Source organism: Megalopta genalis, chromosome 2 (assembly GCF_051020955.1).
Source record: "Megalopta genalis isolate 19385.01 chromosome 2, iyMegGena1_principal, whole genome shotgun sequence".
Taxonomy (NCBI): Eukaryota; Metazoa; Arthropoda; class Insecta; order Hymenoptera; family Halictidae; genus Megalopta; species Megalopta genalis.
This window is the reverse complement of record NC_135014.1, coordinates 29,209,798-29,232,562: the sequence shown is the minus strand read 5'-3', so window position 1 is coordinate 29,232,562 and position 22,765 is coordinate 29,209,798. Positions and strand designations below refer to the sequence as shown.

Below are 22,765 nucleotides of genomic sequence, written 5' to 3'. Positions count from 1 at the left end.
TGTGTATTTCGCGACGAGTGGTTCCAACTGGAAAGAACGGACGTCTTGATGATCCGGTGAGAACGCGGTTTTATCGAGCGAAGGCCGAGAAAAGGTGCCGCGCGGCAGCTGCCGGGTAATCTGGACGCGAACATAACGCAATTTCGGAGTCACCTCGTGGACCGGGTCGCTGGTGTTCGGGCCTCTCGCCGATGGGTCGATCCACCACGTGACAGTGTACCCGTGATTTAACGTGGCCGGGCGACGGGTGGGGGCAACTGTGGGCGGTCCGATGGGCGTGCCGCGGGGCCAGGACTCAGGGATATCCGAGTTCTCCGCATTCGGAGTCCTTAGTCTCCACTGAGACGCCGCTCGGCGCAGTTGAACGCGCGGAATTCGTGTGCTCTAACGCAGTGTTTCGTTTGCTCACGGTTCGCCGTTTACTGACATCGCAGTCTCTCTCGCAGTGTTTCCCAGAGCTTGTCAAGGTTATATCACAAGCTTGTCAGTCAGTCGCGGTGCTCCTCTCTCGGCCGGTTCTTGTGTCGACGCCACAGTTTTCGCCTGATACAGAACGAAGTGAAGAAGCGTACCAAAAAAAGGCTGCGAACATGATGCACACCATGAGCGAGCACGCCGGAGGGGCGGGTGGACTGGGTGTCAGCGTACTGCCATTCGACGGAATGGGCCTTTACGAGCAGCGACGGCCCAGGTTCATGTTCAAGGTGCCCAGAGTGGTCCCCGATCAGAAGGGCAAGTTCGAGACCGACGAGCTCTTCAGGAGGCTCAGCAGAGAGAGCGAGGTGAGGTTATAGGCGTTATCTTTCGCTGGTTTTGTAGGACCTTCGAGGGACCAGTCGTCGATTCATCTTTTCGACGATTCGCGAACTTTTTTTTTTCCTTCGAAGTCTCGAAGTCCGACGATCCTTCGATTTTTGGACAAGCGTTTCATGTTCAATGGAATCGAAATGTAGCGATTTCTCCCTAATTCGCGCTTAGATTGCGGTACGAAAGGGGGCAATTTGGGGAGGGGAGGTATTCGATTATTATATCATTATTATTATATATGTTTTATTGTTATATTCTATATACGATTATTATTTTTATAGTTACCAATTGTCGACAACTATAAAAATGAGCCAAATAATTGTGTCTCCTCTTCTAAAATCGTCCATTTTCGTGCGCGATCTGAGCGCGAATTAGGGAGAAATTACTGTAACAGTAAATCCTCCCCAATTGTCCTTCAGCTTGTAAACTGAAGTGGACAATTTGGAACGAGAAGATAATTGCTATTGAATTGTTGTTGAATAATCTTCCCAAAGTATCAATTTTCGTGCGCGATCTGAGCGCGAATTAGGGAGAAATTACTGTAACAGTAAATCCTCCCCAATTGTCCTTCAGCTTGTAAACTGAAGTGGACAATTTGGAACGAGGAGATAATTGCTATTGAATTGTTATTAAATTGTTGTTGAATAATCTTCCCAAAGTATCAATTTTCGTGCGCGATCTGAGCGCGAATTAGGGAGAAATTTATGTAACAGTAAATCCTCCCCAATTGTCCTTCAGCTTGTAGACTGTAGTGGACAGTTTGGAACGAGGAGATAATTGCTATTGAATTGTTATTAAATTGTTGTTGAATAATCTTCCCAAAGTATCAATTTTCGTGCGCGATCTGAGCGCGAATTAGGGAGAAATTACTGTAACAGTAAATCCTCCCCAATTGTCCTTCAGCTTGTAAACTGAAATGGATAATTTGGAACGAGGAGATAATTGCTATTGAATTGTTGTTGAATAATCTTCCCAAAGTGTCCAACTTTCCTTCAATTTAATAAATAAACAGAAGCGAACAATTGATAAGAATTTGATAAGATTATTCGAGCCTCGCGACTTATGTTTATAATTGTTGACAACCGGCCGCTGTAAAAATGAGCCGCGAATAAAACCATGCCTCCCCTTCCCAAATGATCAATTATTGTTCGCAAGCTAACGGAAAATCAGGAGGAATTAATCGCGCCTGGATCGAACGATGAATGATAACGAATCGAGGACGACGCGAATGTTGTCAAACGCTTTCGCGCTCGCAATAAAATCGTTATTGTTCTTACAACGAGCGCCGGTACGTCGCTTTGTATACAAACGATAGCGGCCAATGTTTATCTGAATTGCTCGGTGATTACCATTAAATTCTCGTTTAAGGAAATCAAGAACAGAATGAACGCGAGCGTCATCGAGCAATTAGAGACGCGGGTTTTCCGTCGCTTATGAAACAATCGCAGCAGCGACAACCATTTATAAATAATTCCCGACAATCATTTTTCTCTCGTTCATTGTCCTCCCCCGCTGCTCCCCCCCAAGTCGACTTTTTCCCGCTGATCGATCGGTTTCCGATCGACGGTCTCTGCGATTTGTCGATCATAATGGACAGCTCGGATAATAATTTCAGATGAATAAGAAGGAAGTTGATCGAGTTTTATCGTTGTTTTTACAGGTCCGATACACCGGTTTCCGTGACAGACCGGTCGAAGAACGTCGGGTACGCTTTCAAAATGGCTGCCGAGAGGGCCACACCGAGATCGCTTTCGCAGCGACCGGCACCAATCTGCAACTCGTTTTTGGTAGCGCATCCGGGAATTATGCGGTCGATGCCAGCGATTGCGACTTCGAGAAGGACTGTGGGAAGGTAAGTCGCTGGTTTTGTAAATTTTTATCGTCAAAAATCGCCCGCGGCGAGCGCATTGGTAATTAGTTAAGGCGCCGAATCATTTGTTGATCCGTGAAAATGCAATTCGAGTTCAAGAATGTTCGAGTACTATAACAACGTTCATTTTGAAAATGATGCAAGTCCGTCTTCTTTTTAGTTGCGCGTAAAAAGGTTACGCTAAATTAATCGCGAATTATGCGATAGCTCATTTAAACAAAGAAAAATGAACCACGTTCAAAATAACATATTCCCTGAGATAACAAGGGGAAGGGAAATTGTTCCATTTAGGATAACGGAGTAAACAATTCTTTTTACATTGGATTTCGTTTATTCGAATGAGAACTTGAATTTTGAATCGAAAGCGATTTTATTCCTTCGGAGAGAAACTTGTATTGTTAACGAAAATTAACAGTTTATATACGCATTTATGGATATCATATTCTATATTTTTTCGACTGCTATCTTTTAACTCCTATCTTGTCAAAACCATCGAAATAATACGACATCCTTGTCGTCATTTTTTGGATTTATTAAGCTTTATTTCTTTCTTTCGTTATTTCATCGTGAAGTAATTCCTTCATTTCGTCATATCATTATTGAACAATCTCATTATTTCGCATTTAATTCCGATATTTAGAACTATATAGTTTTCGCGTTGCTCGCATCGCGATAGTAAACGCTGTCAGCTTGCTGCGAACTTGTTTAATGTACATTCTCAGTCGAACGCGGAACATTGTACTTACGCGCAGAGTTTATAAATATTGCCGGAGAACAACGCTGTTCGGTTAATGGAACATTCGAATAACAACACTCGATTACCGAACTGCGAATTCGGAGCTTTGAATATCGTGGATGCCGTATCAAAAGTACAATTTAAGTATTGGGTTTGCAACTAGGTAATTGCCGATTTGTTCAATGAAATAGAAAATTTTTTTACTTGGAACGAAGTTTAATCCGTAATGTATTTTCCATTTTGTTCGATGACCTTTTGACATCTCTCTGACAACTTGAAAATTCCACGCTCGTAGAAAGTCTGATCCTTTTCGGCCGAAAACTGAGTTAAGTGAGATTTTACAGCGTCGTCGTCGTTAAAAGTTTTACCACGAAGGGAGTTGACCAGGGATCGAAATAAGTGGTAATCCGATGGCGCGAGATCAGGGCTATACGGTGGGTGTAACATCGATTCCCAACCAATATCCATCAATTTTTGCCGAGTGGACAAAGACGCGTGCGGCCTAGCATTGTCCTGCTGGAAAATGACACCTTTACGATCGACCAATTCTGGTCGCTTTTCCTTGACCGCTGCATTCAATTTGTCCAGTTGCTAACATTCACGGATAATACAAACATAATAACATAATAATAATAATAATAATTTTATAATATAACATTCACGGATATCATAAAAATGGGAGTGAGGGCGCATCTATAACTGAAATCGACAATTACTTAAGTTGCCAACCCAATAGAACGTTCGAGCATAAACAAAAAGCGAACAACCGCTACTACGAAGCCTCAGAAAATCTCGACAAAGGTCGAAGCGAACGGAATCGGTCGTATCAATTGTTGGGCGGCTTTTGTTAGAGCCGTGTCGGCAGATAAGTAGCGGCGTTTGTGACTCTAATTGATCGATTGCGAGCTGACAAATGACGGAGATCGTTAAACGGGCCCGGGGTCTGGCCGCTGGTCTTCGTGTTCGGTGTCCTTGGCATCGTATGTCCCGGGACGTCGGGTCACCCCCGCGGACAATTTAGTATCAGTTTCTACAAGGCGGACAATAGTGTCACCGTGTCGGCGTTCTCGCCGGAACGGGAGACGCATCCGGCCCCAAATTTTGTCGGTCCCCGGGGGTCCGGCCGTCTTGTTCGCAGAGAGACCGTCGGGAAACTCGTCGCCGACTTTGGAAGAAGTCGAGGCGGTTCGTCTCACTCGCACAAACAAAATGTCTCCATCAATTAGTACATTTTTATTGTTTATTATTGTTTTATTATCATTTATAATCTATGATATTTGTAGTATTTATGAAATGTATAATATTCGTGATATTTATAATATTCTATAATATTTATAATATTCTATCATATTCATAATATTTATAATATTCTACCATATTCATAATATTTATAATATTCTATCATATTCATAATATTCATAATATTTATAATATTCTATCATATTCATAATATTCATAATATTCTATCATATTCATAATATTTATAATATTCTATCATATTCATGATATTTATAATATTCTATCAAATTCATAATATTCATAATCTATCATATTCATAATATTCTACCATATTCATAATATTTATAATATTCTACCATATTCATAATATTCATAATATTCTATCATATTCCTAATATTCCTAATATTTAGAATATTCACAATTTTATTATTATTAATTCATAAGTATGTCCTCGCTCTCGCTAAAACTGTCGGATAGCAGTAAACGAGAGACCGCGATGAAAAATAAACATTAGAAATAAACGAATGGTCACGCGACGATAAAAAAAGATTGGCCAGCGAGCGACGACAATGGAGACCAAGGGTGCAGGCTATTTTTCACGGTATCGGCGATCGATATATTTGTAAATAATTCGTGTTCCTCGAGGTTCCTCGTTCTCGTGCTCGTACAGAATTACAAGAAGGGTCCTTTCAGAGGAACATGATCTGTCGTACGCCGGCGCCGACGGAGGGGCGACGCCATCGCGATCGATAGGTGCGTCGCGAATCCGCCATTTTCTAGCTGCCTGCGCGTGCAGAATTTACCGTTCGCCGTTCCGGCAATTAACGATTTATTGCACGAGCAGTTTTCCGTAAAATAGACCTCCGCGTATCGAAGATCAATTCCTTGAAAAAATATCTCGACAGCGACGGCGATCTCATTTACGCTCGAACGAATTGTTCGGATTACGATTCTTCGTAAAGATAACAAGCACCACCACCCAGGGTGTCCCAAAAATGTCTCGCGATTTTTCTCGATTTTAATCGTAACGCATATTTGTCCAACGAAACGCGTTTATCGAATAAATGCGTATACTCGATTTTTATCATTTAAATCATGGTAAATTAATAGACTTGTAACGACGCTTGCAAATGACGCGATATCTTAAGGGTGGCGCCCCTTTCGCCCCCTACTCGCGAATTTCTTTGCCATTATATTTTCAGAAAAGCGATTCGATCGATCGATTCGATCAAATGGCGACGATCTCGAATGACGATCCTCGTAGCGAGCTTCAGCGAATCGACGCGCGAGCTCAGCGAATCGTTTAGCGAGCTTCCCGATCCCATTAAGAGTCGCGCCGGAGCCAATTAGCGCTTTCCAAAATCCGTCAAACGGGCCGGCGCCAGATGCCCGAAGGCTTTGCCAGTTGCCCTGTATAGACGCAAGGGCTCATAAATCTCGACCCGTCTTTCTTCCTTCGAGCCCGCGGAACGACGAGCCGAAAAATCCTTGAGGCAGGTCTTCGGGAACGCTTTTCGACCCGAACACAATCGGAAACTGTTCCCGACCGGTCGAAGCGGCGAGCCTCAAGGCGAGCTGTTCCGCCGGCGTTTAGGCGTCGCTTAAAGAACAATCTGTTCGATTTCTCGGGCTACCAGCTTTCTTGTCACGCTCCCGGTACCTTCGCCGCTCGATTTTCACGCTTTCTCCGTTCTCTGGTTATCCAATCTTTCGAGCAGGCTTCGACGCAAGTTCGACAATGCGGATTCGATGACGCAAACTCGACGACGCAAATTCGACAATTCAAATTCGACGATTCAAATTCGACGATGCAAATTCGACAATTCAAGTTCGACGATGCAAATTCGACAATTCAAGTTCGACGATGCAAGTTCGACGACGCAAATTCGGCAATTCAAATTCGGCAATTCAAATTCGACAGTGCAAATTCGGCAATTCAAATTCGACGATTCAAATTCGACAGTGCAAATTCGGCAATTTAAATTCGACGATTCAAATTCGACAGTGCAAATTCGGCAATTCAAATTCGACGATTCAAATTCGACAACTCAAATTCCACGATGCAAACTCGACGACGCAAACTCGACAATTCAAATTCGACGATGCAAATTCGACAATTCAAGTTCGACGATGCAAATTCAACAATTCAAGTTCGACGATGCAAATTCGACAATTCAAGTTCGACGATGCAAATTCAACAATTCAAGTTCGACGATGCAAGTTCGACGACGCAAATTCGGCAATTCAAATTCGGCAATTCAAATTCGACAGTGCAAATTCGGCAATTCAAATTCGACGATTCAAATTCGACAGTGCAAATTCGGCAATTCAAATTCGACGATTCAAATTCGACAGTGCAAATTCGGCAATTCAAATTCGACGATTCAAATTCGACAACTCAAATTCCACGATGCAAACTCGACGACGCAAACTCGACAATTCAAATTCGACGATGCAAATTCGACAATTCAAGTTCGACGATGCAAATTCAACAATTCAAGTTCGACGATGCAAATTCGACAATTCAAGTTCGACGATGCAAATTCAACAATTCAAGTTCGACGATGCAAATTCGACAATTCAAGTTCGACGACGCAAATTCGGCAATTCAAATCCGACAATGCAAACTCGACAATTCAAATTCGGCAATTCAAACTTGACGACGCAAACTCCACGATGCAAACTCGACAGTGCAAATTCGACAATTCAAATTCGACGATGCAAACTCGATGGTGGAATGAATTCTGATCGTATTAGCACTATGATGGTAGAACTCGGCTCCGCTTGGTCCCGAAATAATAGATATTGCTAATCAACTCTCTAATTTCTGATAATTATCGCTGTACCGATTGCATTGCCTCGTAAAAATGAAAAGTTCAAACTTATTTAACCTTTGCACAGTTAATGCAAAATATCAATTGCTTCAATAATGTTCTTCATGCAATCATTTGCCACGAAAGTATTTTTACAATACTATAATACGAGATACGATTAATTTGAGTCTTGCGCCTTGTTCTTATAATCACCGATTCTCGACAACTATAAAAACGATGCTTAAGACTCGAATAATCGCATCTCCTCTTCCCAAATTGTCCATTTTTCTGCACAATCTGAGCGTCACTTAGAGAGACATTACTGTAATACCTACACTTACCCTATCAGTTCCTCTGCCGTATCAGTGAATTCGTCGAAACGATTAGGCCTCTGTAACAAAAAAAAAAACCGAATAGGTTCACAAGGCCCGTAGAATGCTCTCTGATCGTCGTCGCTGGATCGTGACCGTCGTTTCTAGATCTGGCTCGGTATCGCGCGGGCTCGTCGAGTGGTTCTCGCTAACGACTCATTATTTTCCTGCTCCGGGTGAGGAGACGATGCAGAGGGAGGGCCCGTGAGCTGGTTGTTTACACGGCGACCCGCGGCTACCGTTTTGTTTTAACCGACAATGGAGAAACGGAGGGAAAGAGACGTAATAAAGAGGCGACGCGCGGCAGCACGTGTCCGCCGCGCATTGTCTACGGGGCCGTTCCCCGCGGAGAGGAAATAATTAAGGGAGAGAAAAAGAGAGAGAGAGAGAGAGAGATCTCGCGATCGAGATAAAGGCCGATAAAGACCGGCGAAATGAAAAGGGTGGCGCGCTCCAACCTGGAAGCACGCCGCCCGGAGATCTTATCTTATGCCTTGCTCTCGTTCATTCGCTTTGCTCATACGCTTTGCTCGCTCGCTTTGCTCTTTCCGCGCCGATCGAGCTCTCCTCGATCCCCGAGCGATCGACGATCCAGGGCGTTCCAGGGGGAGAATCGAGTCGGAACGCGGACGGGTAGAATTCGGCTTTAAAGAGAGCGAAGAACGATAAATAAAATCCGGACGGTTCTTCTAATAATATGCGAATGTTAATAACATTAGGATCGCCGCGTTTCGGAGCGTAAATTCTCTTCGTTCGCTCTCGGGCCCGCAGTGATTTACACCCCGGTGCCCAGGACTCTCTCGCGGTAGTCCTTTAGAGGGCCGGAGCCGTTCTTTCTCTAGAATCGTCCTGGTTCCTCGAACCTTCCTGACCCTTACCAATCGTAAAATCCGCCGGCAATAAGTTCGAAAAAGACGAACGCTTTCTACTACCCTGCCCGGCGGAACGACGGAGCGAGCTTTCTGTATACACACGGAGGGTTGCCGTCTGAAAAAATCGCGAGCCCCCCTGGGGGGGGGGGTGGAGGGACACAAAAAGCATAGAAATCCCCCTCGGACCTCTCGGGTCGAAGTCGAAGTTCGAGACTTCGTCGAAAGTTTCCGCTTTCAAATTGGCTGTTTAAATGGCCGACGGTCGCTGGGCTTTCTTTTTTCACCCGCGACGAGCGTGCTCTCTCGTCGCGGCACGAGACACACCGCTGTTTCTCCGCGACGAGTATACTCGTCGGCTGACTGGTCGAAGAAAACCCCTCCGGGAGCGGTAAAAACTATTACAGCTTTGAACTATTACAGCTGGGGCGCGAAACGAAGGGGTTGACGAGTCGAAAATTCGCGAACGGCAGCCGGAGAGAGAGAGAGAGAGAGAGAGAGAGAGAGAGAGAGAAAAAATGGCCGGGCGAAATCCGGTCGAGCGGAAGACAAAAGGAGGTTTTCGCTGACCATGTGCGTTGTCCTGCCGGTTTCATCCTCTGCGACAGGATCGCCGGTTGACGAATGTTCGGAGCATTGTGCCGGTCGTTAGTGGACCCGATCGCAAAAAGGCGCAGCGAACGGCTACGCCTACCGAAAAACAAAGGAGCCTACGGAATAGCCGGTCCCGTTTGTTCTACCACCGGGACGGCCGTGTTTTTTCTCTCCTCTCATTCTCTCTCTATCCCCCCCCTCTCTCTCTCTATCTATCTATCTCTTATTCTCTCCCCTCCTCTCTCTCTCTCTCTCTCTCTCTCTCTCTCTCTCTCTATATATATATATATATATATATATATATATATATATATATCTATCTATCTCTCTTATTCTCCCCCCCTCTCTCTCTCTCTCTATCTCTCTCTCTTATTCTCTCCCTCTCTCTCTCTCTCTCTATCTATCTATCTATCTCTCTTATTCTCTCCCTCCCTCTCTCTCTCTCTAGCTAGATAGAGAGATAGAGAGAGAGAGAGAGAGAGAGAGAGAGGGGGGAGGGAGAGAATAAGAGAGAGAGAGAGAGAGAGAGGGGGAGAGAATATATATATATATATCTATCTCTATCTCTCTTATTCTCTATCTCTGTCTCTCTCGTTTCCACCCTTTTCCGATTTTTCACCCCTTTCGTTCCAGCAGGCTCGAACGTCACGTCTCTGTCGGTTTTCATTGCAGCCGCCGCGACATGCAAATGCTCCGCGCGAAAGGGTTGAGACACGCGTTACAGTTTAAATATCGGCCGGCTATTATACCGGGGCGATAATGGGTCACGCCCTGCACCCCGCGCAAACAGAAAAGGTGCGAAATGGATTCGGATACGTCGTATATTTCTCTCGGCCCGCTCGTGAGAACGAGACGGCGTCGCCGTCGACACCCAACGAGAGAAACGTTTTGTCTCTTCAACTTCTTCCTCCACCTCTTTGAATTTCTTTCTCGCTTTTTTTCGTTCGTTTTCGTCTCGTCCGACGAGAGCGTTCCGTTGACGAGGGGCGCGCAACCCTTGTCTCTCTTCCTTTCTCGCCCTTTTAACGAGATTAATTTGTTCGCTGCTTTTTCGCCGGCTGCTGCGACGCGGGAGAAACGTTTGCGATTCTAAACGATGTGTACGCTCGACGACGTCAACCCTTCGCGCTTGGAGCTATTTTAATGATGAATTAGAATCAATTTTTTCGACTTTTACGGTATATAGTAGGTTTGCTTGCAAGCTGAGCGTCGATTAGAGAGAATTTATCGCCATTCTGTCGCAGATTTTTCTTCATAGTGAATCTACCGTTTCAGGGGTTAATTTCGTTTACAAGCTGAAGGGAAATTAGGGTGAATTTACCGTATATAAAATATTCAAGCTTTGCCAGAAAGCCTTGCAGAAGACTTATATTGCTTAAAATATTGAAAAATATTCTGCAAAGTGGCAAATTAGAGAATTTATTTCCATTCTGTGTGACTCGTACGACGTTCGCACTTTTCACAGCTTTCTCTTCACAGTGAATCTATCAGTTCAGGGGTTAATTTAGTTTACAAGCTGAAGGAAAATTAGGGCGAATTTACTGTATATAAAATATTCAAGCTTTGCCAAAAAGCCTCGCGAAAGGCTTATATTGCTCCAAATATTGAAAAATATTCTGCAAAGTGGCAAATTAGAGAATTTATTTCCATTCTGTGTGATTCGTAGGATGTTCGCACTTTTCACACAGCTTTCTCTTCACAGTGAATCTATCAGTTCAGGGGTTACTTTCGTTTGCAAGCTGAAGGGAAATTAGGGTGAATTTACTGTATATAGAACATTCAAACTTCGCCAAAAAGTGACAAATTAGTTTCGATTTTTAAGTGTCGCAAATCGTCGTTCATTGTACCAGTCGACGACACTCGGTTTACACAAACGTACAAACACACAAACATACAAATTTGGGAGAATTTACTGTATCTCGAACTGCCATGAATTCTCGGCGAACGAGAGAGCGAGAAATTCTGCTACGGGCATGAAATGCAAATGAATGCGCGGATCGTACGTGTCCTCCGAGCCGCGGTACTTCCCCATTACGTGTCGCACAAGCTACACGAATCGTCCAGCGATCTTTGCGCGTCAGGCCTTCCGTTATGTCAAAATCTATCGCGATGACATCAGCGCCTCGAAAAAGCAACGCGTCCCAGCAGAATTCCGATTCGTCATGGTTTCACCCTTCTTCCCTGGATCTTCACCCTTCGATCGACTCGCGAGTCGATGTTCCTCGGATGCAGAGTTCTTTTTTTTTTTGTAAAATTGCTCGAACCATTTTTCTGTTTTTTTTGGGGGGGGGGGCGACGAGAATCTGGGACGACGCATCGTTGTATCAAATATTATATATCAGATATTTTATATTAAATATTATATATTCAATATTAAATATCAAATATTATACATCAGATATTATATATCAAATATTATATATCAAATATTATATATCAGATATTATATATCAGATATTATATATCAAATATTAAATATCAAATATTATATATCAGATATTATATATCAGATATTATATATCAGAAGTTATATATCAAATATTATATATCAGATATTATATATCAAATATTATATATCAAATATTATATATCAGATATTATAGAACAAATATTATATATCAAATATTATATATCGGATATTATAGAACAAATATTATATATCAGATATTATAGAACAAATATTATATATTAGATATTATAGAACAAATATTATATATCAAATATTAAATATCAAATATTATATATCAAATATTATATATCAGATATTATATATCAGATATTATATATCATATATTATATATCAAATATTATATATCAAATATTATATATCAGATATTATAGAACAAATATTATATATCAAATATTATATATCAGATATTATAGAACAAATATTATATATCAGATATTATAGAACAAATATTATATATTAGATATTATAGAACAAATATTATATATCAAATATTATATATCAGATATTATATATCAAATATTGAATATCAAATATTAAATATCAAATATTAAGTACCAAATATTAAATACCAAATATTAAATACCAAATATTAAATATCAAATATTAAATATCAAATATTATACATCAAATATATTCCAGCCATACAAATGACAGCCGAATATCAAAAAATGCTCGATTTCCGTAAGGAACGAGCGAAAAAAGTTACGAGACGTGGCAAACATTTCGCGCGCACCGTTGTACACCGTATTTTTCCGAGGAAACAGAAAGAATCGTCGGGGCGCGTGAAAAATCATCGAATAATTGGACGGGTTCCCCGTCGTAGAAGGCGGCGCGGAACGATTCGATTATCGAGTCGCCGAAGGTTTCCAGTCACCCGCGGCTCGATTATGATTCGACAAAGAGCGCGCACGCTGCGCGACGGCATTGTCACGGCGTGTCAACAACCAGCTGTAACTTTCGAGCGGGGCAAAGAAGAAAAAAAAAAAAGTTGCGCTCTGAAAAGACCGTGGCTCCTAACGATGATTTTTCCGCGGCGCTTTCTGTTCTCTTTCTACCCGAAACCGGCCGAACGTTTCTCCCTGTCCGTAATTCGACGACAAGCAGCGTGATCGACGAGTTACTATCGTTTCCCCCCCTCACAGTTTCGATTCTGTCTTCGCAGTTTCGTGTTTCGCCTGTTGAAACGTTCACCGACCAATCGGCGAATTCGATTGCCAAAAGCACGCGACTTCGAAGTCGCGTTCGGTGAATCTGTGATCTTGGTTTTGTTTGCTGGTTCTTGCAGGATCATTGTAGATTTCGTGGCGCGAAAGAGATTTCGGCTTCTCTTTCAGCGAAAAGATATACATATATTAAATTTATTAATTAATATTTACTAAAAGATATTATTAATATTATAAATATTAAATATTATAAATATTAAATATTATAAATATTAAATATTATAAATATTAAATATTATAAATATTAAATATTATAAATATTAAATATTATAAATATTTATTAAAAGATATACATATATTTATTAATTTAGGTTTTAAACGCGTTAAAGAAAAATCATGCGATCCAGTGCTGTGAAGGTTAAATTGTCGTGTCCAGCAATTATTTAATCCTCCCTCGAAATGTCTAAAAAATCGCGCTCTATTTTATTCTGCGAACACTGTAAACCATCGCGCGACACATGTAAATCGCAAACTTGTACAAGCAGGAACGATTAATCATGCGAACTGCGTACGCAAACGTTTCGTTTCGCTCCAGAACGAAAGCCAGCAGTTTTAAGACAGCGAACGCGCGCGGTACAAGCGACGAAGATGCGGTAATATTACGCAAGATTCGACGTCGATCGTCGCAGGAACGGGTCTCTGGAGAAAGGAGAAAGAAAGGAGGCCCGATTCTCCGAATCCCGAACTGTCATTATACGGCTCGACGACGGACGTATTAATTTCTCGCGACCGAATTATAGCCGTTCGTTCGGTTTCCGTAACGGCGGAGGTGGACGCGGGTTGAATATGGCAATCGGCTCTGGAAACGGGTCAGAAAAGGTTCTCGACTTCTCCCGAGAGGTTTTCCAGGGGCGACCCGGATCACGTAACAGTTTCGGAGCGGCGCAGCGCGCCGGAAATGGGGCCATTTGCCAGAAAATAAAATAACCCTGTTCGGACCGGGACGAGCTAATTGCCAGTTTCGACTGTTTCAAGAGCCCGACGGGCCACGGTCCCCTTCCGTTCGTTCTCGTTTCGCGTGAATTCTACGCTGTCCTAGCCGTCGTAAAACCGAGAACCTCTCTGTCGAACGTCTGCCAAGCTTGGACGTCTTCGAAACGTATTTTTTACGAATTTTTACGGATTTTTATGGATTTTTAGGAATTATTACGAATTATTACGAATTATTACGAATTTTTACGAATTTTTACGAATCTTTACGAATCTTTACGAATTTTTACGAATTATTACGAATTATCACGAATTATTACGAATTATTACGAATTATCACGAATTATCACGAATTATTACGAATTATTACGAATTATCACGAATTATCACAAATTATCACGAATTTTCGTACATAATGGGAAATAATGTGAAATTTCGACTTTTTTCGTACATAATGTGTTTTCACATAATATGAAATAAGGATTAATAATGTGAAATAATGATTGGTAATGTTTAATATTGATTAATAATGTGAAATAATGATTGGTAATGTTTAATATTGATTAATAATGTGAAATAATGATTAATAGCGTGAAATAATAATTAATAATGTGAAATAATGATTAATAATGTTTAATATTGATTAATAATGTGAAATAATGATTAATAATGTTTAATATTGATTAATAATGTGAAATAATGATTAATAATGTTTAATATTGATTAATAATGTGAAATAATGATCAGTAACGCGAAGAAATAATTAATAATGTGAAATAATGATTAATAATTGAATATTAGAACATTGATTATTAGAACACGAATACGAATTAGGTTTGGAATGAATATGGGAGCGGTGTTACTGACGGCGCGTGACCGGTCGAGGGTTCAAAGATTTTCGAGGATCGATTTCCCCGTTGTCGTGAAATTGTGTTTCGCAATTTCATCTTTCTCCGAAGCTTGTACCGTCCAATCTGCGTAATCGTTCTCTGGAAATAAGAAACGCTTGCAACAGGGGGGGCGTGGGGGGTCGTGGGGGGCCTCCGGGAACATGATTGAAACCTGAAGACGGGTTTGCGAGCCTTAATGGACCCCTCCCACGACGCGGACCGCGGTACAAGAGCTGCTCTTGCTCGCTCGAAATTACTCGCCGGAGATTCCGCTTGGCCTTCCCCCCTCGCCCCCTCGCACCCATCCCGAAACATTCGGAGACTCGATTGAATCTCTCGAAATCGATTCGGCCGTACACTCTCTTCGACCGTACGTAGCGCATGAATGATCATTCGTCGCGCAGAATTTGAATTCTTGTTACAAATGCATCGAAATTGTAGACAGTCTCTGCGCTAAGAGGCTGGCATAAGTTTGATTATGCTATGAAAGCGGAGCACGTAGAATTTTGCGAACTGGAATCTCGACTGAATCGCGAAGCGAGGATTGCTATGAATAATAATGACGAATAGCAACGACGAAGGCTCTCCTTATAGGCTAAATGGCTCTGAAAGAATGTGGTATGAATTGTGCTATATACGTATTTCCATGAATTTGTTAATTTTCCTTAATTTTCCTTGTATTCCGCGAATCTGCACGCGCGCGCTGTAAACTTATGAGATAAGTTTCCGCGAATCAAGAACTGTTAACCGAATACGGCTCTAACAATTTATGTACATTTTTCTTCGTTTCTTTCTCTCAGTCTCTCTCTCTCTCTCTCTCTTTCTTTCTTTCTTCATTTCTCATGTATTTTTTCTATTGCAATTTTTGCACAAATCAATTTGTACCATTGTTAACCCCTTGTCGCACCATTTTCTTCGTAGTTAGTAATAATTTCTAAGAAGAAATTACATAACTTATATTTATTGCGTGTCTACATTCACTTAAATGTTTAAACACTGATCAGAATAAAGTCCGAATTTTCTAGAAATTGACTAGAATTACTAGAAATCTCTGTCACGTGTCAAACTCATGAAATTATTGCAGCCCGAGTTCAATCGCAATAAGTACCACGAATAAGACAACATTCAGTGATTTGAAGCAACTTTTTCCTTTACAAAAACTTTCTCCGAGGCATCGTTAACGAATTATTCGTGTAAAACACTGACCAATGAGGGGCGAGTTCGCTCGGCGCTAGGCGACCGAGCGGAACTCTTGCTCCGCCCACTCGCTGGCTGGGCCGCCTCGCGCCAGCCAAGCTCGCCTCTCATTGGTCACTATGGTTTTTCGTCGATAACTCGTAAACGAAACCTCGGATTGCAATTTCGCAAAGGAAAAAGTTACTTGAAATAACCTCAGGAACCTCTCATTTCCCGCAAGTACCATAATTTCGGAACAGCCTGTGTATCAACAATCATTCAACAGGAAATCTGTCGCGAGTACGTTGCTAAACCCCGACCCCATTGTTTCTGCTGCAGGTGCACCTTAGGGCGCAAATGATCCTGAACGGTGTCTGCGTGCTCTGGCGTGGCTGGATCGACCTGGAGAGGCTGGACGGAGTCGGTTGCCTGGAATTCGACGAGAAACGGGCCGCGGAGGAGGACGCGATCCTCCGGGACCAGGTCGAGCGTTACAGTCAACGGCAACGGGACCTCGACGAGAAGCAGCGAGCCTACAGGAGCGGGGCGCCCCACTTGAACCACCACCACCATCACCATCACCACCACCACGGCCACCATGGTCACCACGTGACCGCCGGGGCCGGCACCGGGGCCACCGGCGGCATCGAGCCGCACCTGACCCATCGGCAGGACCCGGAGATGGAAGTCAGACTGAGAGCTTACTGAGGTACCGAGAAGCCAGCTAGCAAGACCTCTTGACTCTCCCCCGATCCCGCGTCGCAACCTTCCAGGCTTCCCGGAAGCCTCGAGGAGGGATCGAGCCGTTGGGTAGATCGCGCCAAGGATCATCGTTCGCCTTGGATCGGCGGCGAGAGGGTCAGACCGTTCGGTATGTGATCTCTCGGTGATTCGAAGTGATGAGATCGGGTTCGGGACGGGTGGCCCCTGCTCCCGAAGGATCTGAAAGATCCTGGAAAGTTACCGGAGCGCGGTGAATTCTCTCTGATTCATCTGAATCACTCGTTTGGAAACGACAGTGGACAATTTGGGAGACGACGGTATGAAAATCCAGTCGCGAGGCTCGAAAGATCGCGTCTCCTGCTCCCGAATCGTCCATTTTTGCGCGCGGTCGGAGCGCGAATTACGGAGATATTGTACGTTAAATTCTCCCTAATCGACGCGCGGCTTCGAAACGAAAGCGGACATTTTTGGAGGGGGATGCGCGATTGTTCCAGCTTCGTTTTTATAGTTAGTGACCATCGGTGCGCTGTAAAAATCCAGTCGCAAGGCTCGAAAGATCGCGTCTCCTGCTCCCGAATCGTCCATTTTTGCGCGCGGTCGGAGCGCGAATTACGGAGATATTGTACGTTAAATTCTCCCTAATCGACGCAAGGCTTCGAAACGAAAGCGGACAATTTTGGAGGGGGATGCGCGATTGTTTCAGCTTCGTTTTTATAGTTAGTGACAATCGGTGCGCTGTAAAAATCCAGTCGCAAGGCTCGAAAGATCGCGTCTCCTGCTCCCGAATCGTCCATTTTTGCGCGCGGTCGGAGCGCGAATTACGGAGATATTGTACGTTAAATTCTCCCTAATCGGCGCGCGGCTTCGAAACGAAAGCGGACAATTTCGGAGGGGGATGCGCGATTGTTCCAGCTTCGTTTTTGTAGTTAGTGACAATCGGTGCGCTGTAAAAATCCAGTCGCAAGGCTCGAAAGATCGCGTCTCCTGCTCCCGAATCGTCCATTTTTGCGCGCGGTCGGAGCGCGAATTACGGAAATATTGTACGTTAAATTCTCCCTAATCGGCGCGCGGCTTCGAAACGAAAGCGGACAATTTTGGAGGGGGATGCGCGATTGTTCCAGCTTCGTTTTTATAGTTAGTGACAATCGGTGCGCTGTAAAAATCCAGTCGCAAGGCTCGAAAGATCGCGTCTCCTGCTCCCGAATCGTCCATTATTGCGCGCGGTCGGAGTGCAAATTACGGAGATATTGTACACTAAATTCTCCCTAATCGGCGCGCGGCTTCGAAACGAAAGCGGACAATTTTGGAGGGGGAGGCGCGATTGTTCCAGCTTCGTTTTTATAGTTTGGGTGAGCATCGGTGCGCTATAAAAATCGAGTCGCAAGGCTATAATCGTATCCTCTATTCCCGAATTGTTCATTATTGTGCTGAAGTCGAATCAGGCAGCATTTACCGCGACTTTTTAGCGCGCGGTCTCCTTTCGGTTTCGCGGGACTCGTTTGCAATTTCGATCCGAGAACCGACATTCTCGGAGCAGGAGTTCCGGCACCGTGTTTCGCCGGTTTCCTCTGCTCGCGATCTTCGAGAGGATCGAGGATTCTGCCTCCGTACAGCGTCGTCGTCTGTCAGAGTCGGGATAATTTCCAAGGATATATCCAAGGATATTTCCGAGCTTATAGTTCCAAGACGACAACCGTCGCCGCGTACTCCGAGACAGTTCAACCCTTCTGCGCGTTCTCGTTATCTCGTTGTCAGTCTCGTCGACCAGATTTCTATGAGATTTCTGCATCGCTTGAAACTGGATCGTATCGATCTGATTGAACAGAGAATAACAATAATAATAATAACAACGTCGGTATTATCGCCTGTACACAGGAAAAATTGAACTGTTTCGCTGTCGATCGCGGCGATTCGCTGTCGTTCTCGTTTCTAGAAGATGCAGCGAATTCTTCTTAATTTTCTCTTAGATCGCCCAGAAGAAAAATGAACCGTTCGAGAAGAGGCGATGCGATCGTTCGAGCTTCCGACACCTCGTTTATATAATCGTTCGACAGCAGGCGACTATAAAAACGCGTCGCGAGACACCAACGATCGTTTCTCCTCTTCCCGAATCGTCGATTTTCGTTCGCGAGCTGATAGAAAATTCGGCAGAATTTACTGTACATGTGCTCGATCCTTGTTCGAACACGCGGGACGAGGGAGCGCAGGGTCTCGAAAACTTTGCCGCGGCTCCTGCGATTTTTACGTTTATCTATTTCGTTGTTCTTTTAGCGTTTCCATTTTTTTCCTGTTGACAAAGTGAATCGATATACGGTTAGATTGTAAGCTTTAATTAACGACATTAATCGCGACGGTACCTCGCGCGGCTGGGTCGCGCGCGAATCGTCGGGCCCGAGCCGGGCCCGAACGGAGGGGGGAGGGGAAACGGAATCGAGGAGGGCCGGGAACGAATCGCGCGCCCTTTCCCGCGCGATTATTATTAAACCGTCTAATTCGCCACGTGTTCAGCAACGAATTTACACGCGTACGCCTCTCTCGCGTTCACGATCGTCGCGTCTCCGTGTCCGATCTGCGATCTCTACATATCACGTCGGTACGTGCTAACCGGCCACGAGTCGACTCGTGTTTTTCTGCTCTGACGTAGTTCGAGAATGTTATGTTCTTTTTTTCCCTTTTGGCGTAACGGATTTTTAAACATCGAACGCTGCTTCGGTGGCCGAGAAACCGCGAGCTGTACGCATCGTGATCGCGTCCTCCATCGAATCGATCACGGGAATCTGCGCGCAGGATGCATCGCGCATTAGTTCTCGAGGCGACGATGATCGAGAATCCTTTTCGAGATCGCGGCGATTCAGTGTCCTTTTTGAGATCGCGGCGATCGCGCGTCATCTTCGAGATCGCGGCGATTCAGCGTCGTTTTCGAGATCGCGGCGATCGCGCGTCGTCTTCGAGATCGCGGCGATCGCGCGTCGTTTTCGAGATCGCGGCGATTGAGCGTCGCTTTTGAGATCGCTGCGATTCAGCGTCACTTTCGAGATCGCGGCGATTGAGCGTCCTTTTTGAGATCACAGTGATCGCGCTTCGTTTTCGAGATCGCGGCGATTCAGCGTCGTTTTTGAGATCACAGCGATCGCGCGTCGTTTTCGAAATCGCGACGAATGAGCGTCCTCTTTAAGATCACAGCCATCGCGCGTCGTTTTCGAGATCGCGACGATCGCGCGTCGCTTTTGAGATCGCGGCAATCGCGCGTCGCTTTCGAGATCTCGGCGATTGAGCGTCGTCTTCGAGATCGCGGCGATCACGCGTCGTTTTCGAGATCGCGGCGATTGAGCGTCGCTTTTGAGATCACAGTGATCGCGCTTCGTTTTCGAGATCGCGGCGATTCAGCGTCGTTTTTGAGATCACAGCGATCGCGCGTCGTTTTCGAAATCGCGACGAATGAGCGTCCTCTTTAAGATCACAGCCATCGCGCGTCGTTTTCGAGATCGCGGCGATCGAGCGTCCTTTTTAAGATCGCAGCGATCGCGCGTCGTCTTCGAGATCGCGATGGATCGTTCGCCGCGTTCGCAGTTATTTCGCCCGCGCGGTCCATCCTACGCGCAGAACGATAGGATCATCGATTACGAGTAAGTCGGTTACAAGGAAAGAAGTTCGCCCCGTGTATCCGCGAATACTCGCGCGATCGCGTTCGCTCGTTCCATCCTGTGTACAGAAAATCGCGCGGGCTGTCCGGCGCTTGTCGAATCCACCGAGTTTTATGATTGACGAAACGAGCACATTTCTCTGTTCGCTAGACAATAGAGGCGGGCGGGCACCCGAGATCTCGGGTCAAAATCGGGCCGGGACCCGCAACTGTTTGGTGCGCGAATTTTCTGCGACCGCGTCTCCGAGAATTTTCGGAGACGCGCGAGCGCCTAAAGGCGGATTGGGAAATCTACGAAAATCCAGAAATATATTGTATATTATATTATATTATATATTATATCATATATTGTATTATATATATACAGTGTGTCCCAAAATTATGGTTCTTCCGGGAGATTAGAGATTCCCGAGGTCATTCGAAGGAACTTTCTCCTTTAGAAAAATTGTCCCCGAGGCACCGTTAACGAATTATTAACGAAAAAACACACCGGCCAATGAGAGACACGAAGCGCGCGAAGCTCGGTTCTGCTCGTTGGCTCGGCCGCCTAGCGCCGAGCGAGCTCGCCTATCATTGGTCAGTGTTTTTCGTTAATAATTCGTTAACGGTGCCACGGAGAAAATTGTTGCAAAGGAAAAAGTTGCTTGAAATCACCAGGAGAATCCATCATTTCCAGGAAATACCATAATTTTGGGACACCCTGTTATCTTATATTATATCATACATATATATGTCGCATTTGTCGTGTATATTCGAGGCGAATGACACGCGATTCAGAAACGGTCTGAACATGCCTGCCCGATCCAATTTTAGGAGATGCGATTTTATCGATTTCGAGCACCCGGGAGTTTCGGGTCGCGGCCCGACCCGACCCGAGGCTCGGGCGCCCGACATCTCGGAGGCCCGCGCGCCCCTAGTAGACTATAAACCGACCCGAGGCTCGAGCGCCCGAAATTTCGGGTCACGACCGACCCGACCCGCGGCCCGAGCGCCCGAAATTTCGGACGCCCGCGCGCCCCTAGTAGACTATAAACGACAAATGATCGCACGCGAGCCGACGAGAGCGCGCGAAAGAGAGTGCGCGACCGCATCGACATACACACGTTTTGCGTTGCATTGTACATATTTGTAAAGACGATTTTTAGGTTAATTTATTAAGGCGTCGGCCGTCGCGCTGCGTCCCCGCGGACCGACGCGATTCCTGTGAATCATCGTCGCCCGTCGCCGGGGGGAAAAACCCAGAACGACGAACTCGCGCGCGGAGAAACGACGCGACGCCTCCGATTGTATAAAGCTGTTCACATTAAATGCAACTTACATGGTAAAGAAAAGTGTACTGCTTTTGATCTTGTTCCCACGATCCCGTTTTTCCTGCTTTCTTTTTCTTTTTCTTTTTCTTTACAGGCGAGAGTCCTCGCGGAGTAAGTATGGACTTACTATAATACTATAAACTTATTACTATATATATATAATACTATAAACTTATTACTATATCTATAATACTATAAACTTATTACTATATCTATAATACTATAAACTTATTACTATATCTATATAATACTATAAACTTATTACTATATATATATATATATAATACTATAAACTTATTACTATATATATATATATATAATACTATAAACTTATTACTATATCTATAATACTATAAACTTATTACTATATCTATATAATACTATAAACTTATTACTATATATATATAATACTATAAACTTATTATTATATCTATAGTACTATAAACTTATTACTATATCTATAATACTATAAACTTATTACTATATCTATAATACTATAAACTTATTATTATATCTATAATACTATAAACTTATTACTATATCTATAATATTATAAACTTATTTTACTATATCTATAATACTATAAACTTATTTTACTATATTTATAATACTATAAACTTATATTACTATATCCATACGCGTATGGACTTATGAATTTCGAGGTCGAAAATATGTTTTAACCCCTTTTGCACCCGAGCGGTGGCTCTGAGACACCGCTGAAAATTGTTGTCATGTTGGAAAATAATTTTTGCGTTGTCGCCTTTGCTTATATTTGAGAGAATGTTAAAAGGGGGTAACTGTTTTGTAAGTTACAAAACTCGATTTTATACACATAAACTGCACTAATATAATCATATAAAATAGGAACAGCGTAGATCAGGAAAAGCTAGCTTGGATTTAGCGTTAAAATGGCCTCGAGTGCAAAGGGTTAAATTTAAAATAAAGATAGATAATATCAGACTGAGACGGCCGAATAGCTCGCTTTGTGATGTCGATTTTATTTTGAACTAATTTCTTAGCGATATCGACAAGTAAATTATTGTACGTAAATGTGAACATTAATGCTTGGAGAATGCGATCAACCCTTTGCCGTACTTTAA

At 43.7% G+C, this 22,765-nt stretch overlaps 2 protein-coding genes across 2 annotated transcripts in view; one reads left to right on the top strand and one right to left on the bottom strand.

Moving 5' to 3' along the window:
• The first annotated feature begins 324 nt into the window (after positions 1-324).
• On the top strand, positions 325-21,686 carry LOC117229823 (protein big brother). The gene is made up of 3 exons (XM_033486644.2): positions 325-782; positions 2,468-2,659; positions 16,329-21,686. The coding sequence occupies exons 1-3, from the start codon at positions 591-593 to the stop codon at positions 16,695-16,697; spliced, it is 753 nt and encodes a 250-aa protein (XP_033342535.1). The 5' UTR covers positions 325-590; the 3' UTR covers positions 16,698-21,686.
• kat80 (katanin p80) overlaps positions 7,808-22,765 on the bottom strand; it is an 85,262-nt gene continuing 70,304 nt past the window's right edge. The window contains exon 15 of the mRNA XM_076518986.1: positions 7,808-7,857. Coding sequence (XP_076375101.1) covers positions 7,812-7,857 — 46 coding nt within the window. The 3' untranslated portion in view covers positions 7,808-7,811. The remainder of the gene's footprint in view (positions 7,858-22,765) is intronic.

Bases quoted from the DNA above. Each gene is read 5' to 3' on its own strand.
- LOC117229823 (XM_033486644.2), top strand. From the start codon at position 591: ATGATGCACACCATGAGCGAGCACGCCGGAGGGGCGGGTGGACTGGGT. The intron at 783-2,467 runs GTGAGGTTATAG...TTGTTTTTACAG, and splicing joins GGCTCAGCAGAGAGAGCGAG to GTCCGATACACCGGTTTCCG. The intron at 2,660-16,328 runs GTAAGTCGCTGG...TTTCTGCTGCAG, and splicing joins TCGAGAAGGACTGTGGGAAG to GTGCACCTTAGGGCGCAAAT.